Here is a 9689-nt window from a genome sequence, read left to right on the forward strand (position 1 = left end):
TAATTTAATATATGAATTGTATTTGTATTAGATGGTTATATGATTGATATAAATATAATTCGAATTTTTGAAAATAAGTAAAATATTTACTGGTGTATTTTTTTTTCAGTGAATACCCTCTAAAGGGCTAAATGTAAAAAGATATTTACTATTTATTTTTTTATATTTATTTAAATTAGTAGAGGGAAGTCTCAAGTTTCTGGTGTTGAAATTTTGAATTTTCAAATATTTCAATAAGGTAAATGTAAAAATCTAATTAATATAAAGAATCTGTTCGCAAACATTGGCTGCATCAACTCATCAAAATAATAATAACAATAATAAATAAATATATTTTTTTAAAATGCGTGTGTTGGAGGTTTTAATACACAGTCACACACTTTCCAAGCAAAATTTAAAAATGAATACCACTGTCTTCATTGAATTATTTCATAATGTCATTATCAGTTTATTGAACTGTACGGGCGTAAACAGCCATAAATACAACTGCCCCATTAATTAACTAAAAAAAAGATGTGTCACACGTGCATGTTGTGAAGGAAAATCAATATTTATATATCATAATAATAATCATAATAATAATAATAATAAAACGTATCCCAATGATGATCTTATTCATTCTCACAATTCACCTGCAAGATCATCAGTTGGTAATACACGGTGAAAATCTTTCAACTGGATGACTTTTCAGCTGAATATTACAGCATCTTCATTGATAACATTTTCCCATGCTGTCTTTATGGTACTGCATTTATTTCAGTCAACCTTTTTACATGGTGGTTCCACTCCATTCAGAAAGAGGCCAGCATTTTCTTTTCTTTTTTAAATTGCAGTTGTCATTTCATTTCATTGCATTGACTGTTCTGTGTCATCGCCAAAATGTATACATCCCAGCTGCGCGTCCACAGGTGCTTCACCATGCCCGGATGCCCTGCAGAGTCCCCTGGCACGGAGGGACCACCGTCCCCTGCGCGGACTGGCTCTGCGTCTGCGCGCCCAGGGAGCCCAAATTCATGTTCACGAAGGCGTTGGCGGTGCTGGAGGCCGGCAGAGCAGGTAAACTCGTGCAAGAATAAGTGTTGGTGTACACCGAGTTGTTGTAGCTGTAGGCCGGGTAGCCGTTGTAGGCGTACGGGCTCGGAGCTCCCACGGCCGGGTAGGAAGTGTTATAGGTCGGGGATCCAGTCAAACAAGGCCTGCCGTCCCGCACCAGAACCGGCACGGCCACCCTCCTGGGCGGCGGAGGACCCGGTGGGTGATGGTGATGGTGGTGATGGTGGTGGTGTCCGGCCATCTCCAAAGTCTTGTCCTGCCGCTGCCTCTTGCACTTGTACCTCCGGTTCTGGAACCAGATCTTCACCTGCGTCGGCGTGAGTTTGAGCGAGGCGGCCAGGTGCTCTCTCTCCGGGGCGGACAGGTAGCGCTGCCGCTTGAAGCGACGCTCCAGCTCGAACACCTGAGTCTGAGAGAAGAGCACCCGAGGCTTCCTCCTGGTCCTCTGCTGCTTGCCCGGCGGCTTCTCGGCCTCCTCGCCCCGCAACGCACCGCCGAACTCTGCGTGACGACCGATGCAAATTGTTGAGGCCAAATTCACAACATTCATATTCCATAGAATTGACCACTTTATATCGAGGTGCTACCAACTGTGCACGACTCCATTTCTTTCCACGCCATATTCTGCTTCAGATTCCTTTCAGAGGAAAACTAAAACTAACATTCCAATGTGTTCTATTACCATTCAAAGTGAAAAATCAGGCCCGCTACATTTTTAGATGATATTGATATCAGAATTTCAATACAAATATTCTTACGATTTCTCGTGGGATGCTTACATTTGACCTAAAAAAATGCAATTTTAATAATAATATGTTCCGATAATATTGAGTGCAGGATCTATCTATCTATCTATCTATCTATCTATCTATCTATCTATCTATCTATCTATCTATCTATCTATCTATCTATCTATCTATCTATCTATCTATCTATCAGCAATTTTAAAAATATATTTGTATAGAATATTGCTGAGTAAAGTCAAAATATTATTATAAAAACGTGATTGTTGCAAGATGCGAATATTGTACATTTTGTTGAAAAAAAATCCGACAATTTTAATCAAATTATGTTAGATAATGATTTAAAAATATATATTTTTAAATCTGATCCAAAACGTAATTCCTGCATCAGATGCTTATTTGACATACAAAATCAGCCAATTTAAGAATATGTTATTAGATATTGATATTAAAATTCTAAATATGATTAAAAAATGGATTATTTATAGTGGGATGCTTATACTGTACACTTTATTGACACACAAATCCTTCTAATTAAATTATTTAATATATATTTTAGATTAAATTCTTATTTTAAAAACGTGATTATTTCTCGTGGCAATTTTAGAGGTAATTTTATTAGCGGGGGGGGAAAAAAACAACTAGTTCAGAATGCACTTGAATATATTTGCTGATAAAATAACTACACCCTTCTGTGTCAGATGAACGTCTGCAGTGGACGCCAATGTCTATTAACGTTCATTATAAAATATATGTGCATGTAAGTATTAAAGATGCTGAGTAGACAAATTACACTCAGCGGTCACACTTCACTATGTACCCCTCGCCTCCATCTGATGAACTCTAATAGAAAATAATAATGATCAGTTTTGAGCTGTTACGAGTGCTAATTGACATAACAATATATTTATTATTGCGGTTGTGGTTGGCAGTGGTGTCAAACGTGACAGGTGCTGCTCATATTCCTTACGTAAACAAGCAAATGAGCAGTATTATCGAGTAAGTGAACTATCGATCAGACTATCGGACTAATTTCATGGATTTGAAACAAATCTTGTCAGTGTGATAAAGTGTAGATATAAAATAATGAACATATGGTTACACGAATGCCTATGCGAAAGTGTCAATCAAAACCCAACTGTCAAAAGTATATATATATATATATATATATTAATGTACAATTCTTGTGTTGGCGCTCGTGAGTGTGCCTAATAATGTGGCCATTGAGTGTTTGCAGTTTTATTGTCACGTTATTTTGTGTTTTGGGGCAATTACGAGTTTATTTGCACAAGGTGCGTCTCTCTTCTGATCAAGTCGGATTTGGTTCATCGTGGAGACACATTGAATGCGAGCAATGTGAATTTAAATTTGAACTCTTGTACGTTATTAAAAAAGCTTCTATGAGACACATGAACATTGTCACTAATTTAAAAAAAATATATACATTTGTTGCACTCACTGGCGTCTCGATCCTCCTGCTCGGTGTCCAGTTCCAAGTCCACAGGGTGGATCTGCGCCGGGTTTCCGAACATCTCCACCGGCAGCCCGGACTCCGCGTGCAGCCGGTCCGGTCCGGCGAGCGCGCCGAGGAACGACATCCTCTCGTCGCCCTCCGAACTGATGGGACTCGGGCTGTCCCTGCGGGCCAGCATGCAGGAGGGCGGCGAGTGGGCTCGGAAGGCTCCGGACTGCAAGGGGAGCGCGCCGGACAGACCCGAGAGGCAGGAGATGAACTGGAACTCTTGAGATTGCTGCTGCAGCTCCAACTTCAAGATGTCCTTGACCGAAAAAGGCGTGCTGGAGGATGTTATAACCGGACTGGGGAGCATGCTGTCCACCGGGAAATATCTTGATGCGTCCAAAGGAAGAGAAAGCTCCGTGCGTAAACCTGTTGTTGTTGTTGTTTTTCTTCTTCTTCTTCTTTCAAAACAAGACGGTCTGTGGAGACATCCCTCTCTTTCGGCTTCACGTCAATGACTGCGGGGTGAGGTGGGAAAGAGAGGAGGGGGTGGGAGGTGTGGGGTGAGGGATCCTGTTTGGTTGGCTCAATCTTAAAAGAGAAAGAGAAGGATGAGCCAAGATGCTGTCCTCTCCCTTCCCGAAGGGGCTGATTGAGATTCAGTCTCTCTCTCTCTCTCTCTCTCTCTCTCGCTCTCTCTCTCTCTCTGCATGCGTGTGATCACTTTAATCCAGTTTTCGATCACCCCTCCCTATTGAAAGTGCCTGGACAGTAGTTCTCAAACTTTTTTAGACTAAGTACCATCTTTAAAAAAACAAGCAAAACAAAAAAAAACAAAAAAACAAAAACAAAAAACAACTTAGCTCTCCGAGTTCCACCATCGTGACTAACATTGAAATACAATAACGTAGTAGGCCCAAGTGTTTATCAACCATTGGACAGATGTTTTATACTTTAAAAAGTATATTAATTGTTGTAAGGCACTGTAACATGATGCATGGTTTGAGTGCGTTTAAATATAGGAAAAGATAAAAAATAAAATAAAATGTTGCCTACTTCAATGATTGAATTCAAATGCATTAGTTAAAAAATAGTTTCATAAATGTTTTAAAATAAGCAGTTCTTAAAGATTACATTAAGATTTATTGTCAAATAAAAAAGTTAAATACAGCCAAATTGTACTTAAAAATGTACTGTACTTACAATCAATAATGTATTGTGCTGGATAGCAAACTTTAAAGCAGCCCGTATGTATATATGCGTTATTATATTGAACATTTTAAATGTTGCAAATTAAATTTGCATTCAATTCAGTGATTCTTTCAGCACCACAAGAACCCAGAAGACCATGTTGGCAACACACATAACAAACAAGCAATGAAGAAACGGTTTTTCTTGTTCCAATGAATTTAGCAAGAAGTTGAAGAAGCATTTTTATTTGTTTATCATCTGCTGAATGTCAACCACCGTCCATCTAAATCGTCCCATTACCACTATAGATTAGGCATATCTTTGTTTCCTGTCCCGGCTATAATGGATAAGATAACAATGCTTAGACTGTGCGAAATACTCCAGAAAAAGATGTCCGAGAATGTATTTTGGATTTGTAACGTCTATTTATGAAGCGATCATTTCAAGAAAATAATAGCTATTAGATTTAGATGTGATACTATCCTCTGCCTTCACACGAAAACTTTTTTAGTAGTCTTGTTCGCATCATTTTAGTCCAATTGTCATATGAAATTAAAGACAAAATATAAGGTAACTCCTTGTGGAGTTTTTTTTCTTCACGTTTTATTTTTATTTTTATTTTTATAACAATACGTCTGAGGTTTTGTGTCCCCCCCCCCCCCCAGCGTGCATGACGCCTTTAGATTCCTGCTTTTTTTTTTAAAAAAAACGACAGTATTAGCAATTCCATGAAAATCAATACGTTTATCGATTCCTTGCACGGATTGCAAGTTCATTTGAGTCCGATAGGAAACACTTAAAACAAATATATAGGAATTGTATGGACGTGTCAAAGGGGGGGGGGGGGGGGCGTCTGTTTGGTGAAACGGGACACCTCTGTTGTACCTGTCTGCCGTGGACCAAGTGCAGGCGCCAGGCTCCGAGGGCCCATTGGCCCTAAACCGTGTGGAAAGAAAAGGAAAGCATGCCGGCCTAATCTCATCCGCTCGCCATCAACAAGATGCTGTTTAGATTAGGCCCTGTTGAGGTTTACAAACGTGTCTCTCCCCCCCCCCCCCCCTCCTCTAAACGGGCCATTTCAACGCAAAGAGGAATTATGGTCTAAAATGTGAAAATAAACACGTGGTTTACAAATCAAATGATTTGAATCACTCTTTTTTTTTTTTTTTTTTTTGATTACCTGGAGACGATGACGCAATAGTTTCAACGAGATGGCTTTTCGTGTGATTTTTGAACGATTTGGGACGATTGATTTTATTCTGACTTGAGTGGAATGTGCTTGTCAAAACACGCCCGCACCGAGCTTGTTTCCAAAATATTTGTTTAATCCTGTTTATTGAGTGTTAAAGTAACAAGCGATCAATCCAAAAATGGACAACGTTTTCAAATATGAGGCTACAGTTCCTTTACACAAGTCAATGACATTAAGATGCTAATTTCCATTGCGTTAAGACACGCAATAAAATATAAAATAAAATAAGGACCTAATTACATTAGCACTTTATACGATGTGCATTTCACTTGGAATACTTACAGTAGGGAACTGGTTTAGGAATATTTAGCACGCAAGTGTTGCAAAGCTAACCGTAAAGGTTATTTTTTAATATAATTCGATGGATAACGGTAAAGACATATCCCACTGAATTTCATTTTGAAAATCAATGAATTTTATTGTTATGCGTTTTTGAATTATTGTGGGGTAATTATTGTTTCTAAAAAAAAAAAATTCTACAGTAATATTTTTCACACTTTTAACGCCAAAATGTCTTTATTGTTATGTCCCAAATGAAATTTCATGATTTGCAACATGTTTTCTGAAAATGCTAATTATACATATTTCAATACACTGGATTGTTCTCCTATTGCTTAATATGCATTTTCCATGAAAACTAACTTAAGTGTTCCTCTTTAGGATTCTTTTACAAATGATCCTTTATCACTCACGCCAGAGGGAGCTGTGATCTGAAATGCCAGGATGTGGGCACCATTTTACATTCACATAATAGCAGACAGCAAAATAGATGGTGTTATTTCGGAGGTATGTGTGAATTTGCGAACGAGTCAGAATAATTGCACGTCTTCACCGTTATTATGAATGTTTAAATGCGATAGTCTAATGGGTTTAATGAGTAGTTTGGATCATTTGTGCACTTGTATCTCTGGAGTTTGTAGGGCAACGCATGTAAATTGTGCAACTCGCATGGTTACTATGATGTTGTTTGTGTCTTTACCGTTATGCAATCAGAATCAGAGGTAGAATCAGAATCATCTTTATTTGCCAAGTATGTCCAAAAAACACACAAGGAATTTGTCTCCGGTAGTTGGAGCCGCTCTAGTATGACAACAGACAATCAATTGACAAGAGGTTTATTCCATTGGGCCACCACCCTTTGCTCTGTCAAAGGGTTCGAATTATACGAAAATTACCCAGAAATTTGTGGGGTTCAAATAAAAATGCCATGAGTTTTACTGAGCGCACGGGCAAATTAATTACTGGCACGTGTGCGCCGAGGCAGCCATCTTGAGGCGGTCCTCGCGTGCCAACACCGCCCTTGCCCCCCCACAAGCGTCCGAGCAGGGGAGCTAGCTTGTTTACGGAGCGGAAGAGTCTGTTTCCTGCCTGTAACAAAACCCAGACTCCCCGTCAGAGTGTCAAGGAGCTGCTCGCCATACCCGCCGTCCAATACATCACCTTCATCGCTGAATCGTCGCGAGATAAGCCTCTCGGGTCGGGCCCGCATAGAGGTCGTCGGGCTGCTGCCGTTCTATGAACAAGATAAGCCGGAGCTCCCATCTATTTCACATCGACACTTTCCACCCACTCAGCAGTCAAATTTCAATCATTCCCTTAATTCACTTGCTGCTTGAGCACTTTAAGAATTGGCGGCTTGCCAGGCGTTGCTGAACAGGTTTCGACTCGTTCCTCCCTTTGTTTCCATATGTTGCATCGACAAACCCGTTGAATCAGAAGTCTCTGTGTAGAATGGCAGGTGTACTCTCACGTAATACGTTGCTGAAAATCTAATTTATCCTAGTCCTGAACGTTCACCAAGCAATTTGTGCCAGTTTGAAAGCCCTGAAGAGACAGTTATGATTTACTTTCGCCTATGGCGTCTTCTCATGTAAAACCAAGAGATGTTCAGTGTCTTACCACACTTGTAAACACTGCCTAACGTAAGCATTCGTCACCCCCCTCCCAGTGTTTGGGGGCTTTTCACAAGTGTGGATGTTCCACGCAGTGTATTGTTATGCGACCAATTTATTTGCTCAGAGATGATACATGCTTACAGTCAGTGAGATGGGTTCAAACATGTCTGCCTCGCCAGGTTTCGTGTTGTGCTTGTAGACCAATAGCAGAATTTTGTTGTGTGTTAGGGCCTTTCCACCATGAAAGAAAAATAATGCAGAAGGCATGCAAGTCTCATGTAATCCTAAATCTTTTTTTTTTTTGCATGGGAAATAATGGAAATTGAATTTTTTGGAGCGGCACGGTGGACGACTGGTTAGAGCGTCTGGCTCACAGTTCTGAGGACTGGGGTTCAATCCCCGGCCCCGCCTGTGTGGAGTTTGCATGTTCTCCCCGTGCCTGCGCGCGTTTTCTCCGGGTACTCTGGTTTCCTCCCACATCCCAAAAACATGGATGGTAGGTTAATTGAAGTCTCTAAATTGCCCCTAGGTGTGAATGTGAGTGCGAATGGTTGTTTGTTTATGTGTGCCCTGCGATTGGCTGGCAAGCAGTTCAGGGTGTACCCCGCCTCCTGCTCGATGATAGCGGGGTTAGGGTCCAGTAGGGCTCCCGTGACCCTTGTGAGGATAAGCGGCTCAGAAAATGGATGGATGAATTAATTGGTTCCATGGGCAAAGTGTTGCTTCCATAACTTCTCAAAAATAAATACATAAATAAATATTCAATTATATTCTAATTGAAGACTCTCTTTTTTCTGTGAATTAATTTTAATGTATTAATTTAACACATTCACTGCCATTGACAGCTTTAGAAGTCAAATATCCATATTAACTGGGAAGGCTGGCAGTGAATGAGTTAATAACTTAATTTTCAGTCTTAATGTTCAGTTCAGTCCCGAAATCAGCTCAGATAGGCTCGAGCTCACCCGTTACCCAAGTGAGGATGAGCGGTAAAGAAAATGGATGGGATAGATTTGAACATTCTTAACTGTCGTACAAGTGTTAAAATAGCCAATGATATTAAAACCAGAACAATGCATCTTTAATGACATCGTAACACAATGATAATTTACTTTGCATAAGCGCCTCACGGAACTCGTAAAACAACAACATACTCAAGCTTGACACTAAAGATGAATAACAACAACGTATTTTTTCATAACTGTCGTACAAGTGTACAAATAAAGTAACCACTGTTGATATCAATACCTTGACCATAAAAAACTGTCTGGAATTGAAAGACTGAAAAGTAATATGCCTCCGCCAGATAGTTTTTAAACGTTCTTAAGTGCAAGGGTAGAAAATAAGTTAAGCACTGTCAATTTTAAGCACTAAAATGATAAAACACTCAATCTTGCCTAAAGGCGATATAACGCACTTTACATTCTTACATCTCATACAAGTGTAAAAATAAATTGCCCACTGTTAATATTAAGGCCTAAACAATAAAACGCTATCTTGATTTTAACGAGGACATGAATCCCCTCACATTTATTTTCTTAACATTCCTGTCATACAAGTGTAAAAAAAGTTTTAGCACTGTCAAAATTACGAGCCACAACAAGTTCTTCTCTTAACACCCTTTATTGTGTTGCGCAAACACAAAGCACACATTCTGCATTAATCCTTTAATGTTCGCTGAGCTGAGGTCTGAAAATTGTTGATGCTACATGACATCTTGAAGTCTTGTGCTATTCCCCCCCCCCCCCCCCCCCCCCCCCCCCCCCCCCCCCAAATTTGTTGAAAATCCCAAAATGGACAGCCTTGGGCGCATTCAACGCTGCACTTTCCTCTTATTTTATCTCACGGCCATCATTAATATTGTATTAATGGCAAAGGACCAAACCGTTGTGTTGTCATTAATGGTTGAGTTCTCTGTGCCGGAAGCCGTGTCTTATCAGCAGCGCATGCGATGGTGTCAGTAGCCAGGAGCGAGGCTGCACTATTGTACCACTGCCTGGGGCCGAGTGACGGATGACAGCGGCTTCTCTCTGGAGGAAATGGGGAGGCCACAGCTTGAGCATGGGACCCTCGCCTTAACCTGCTTACCTTTTTTT

General features: G+C 40.2%; 1 protein-coding gene across 1 annotated transcript; it reads right to left on the reverse strand.

The window, feature by feature from the left end:
• Window positions 1-913: 913 nt before the first annotated feature.
• nkx2.3 (NK2 homeobox 3) lies at window positions 914-3628 on the reverse strand. The gene is made up of 2 exons (XM_061690511.1): window positions 3256-3628; window positions 914-1554 (listed from the first exon to the last, which is right to left on the reverse strand). The coding sequence occupies exons 1-2, from the start codon at window positions 3623-3625 to the stop codon at window positions 914-916; spliced, it is 1011 nt and encodes a 336-aa protein (XP_061546495.1). The 5' UTR covers window positions 3626-3628.
• Window positions 3629-9689: the final 6061 nt, after the last annotated feature.

This window comes from Phycodurus eques, chromosome 11, assembly GCF_024500275.1.
Source record: "Phycodurus eques isolate BA_2022a chromosome 11, UOR_Pequ_1.1, whole genome shotgun sequence".
Classification (NCBI taxonomy): Eukaryota; Metazoa; Chordata; class Actinopteri; order Syngnathiformes; family Syngnathidae; genus Phycodurus; species Phycodurus eques.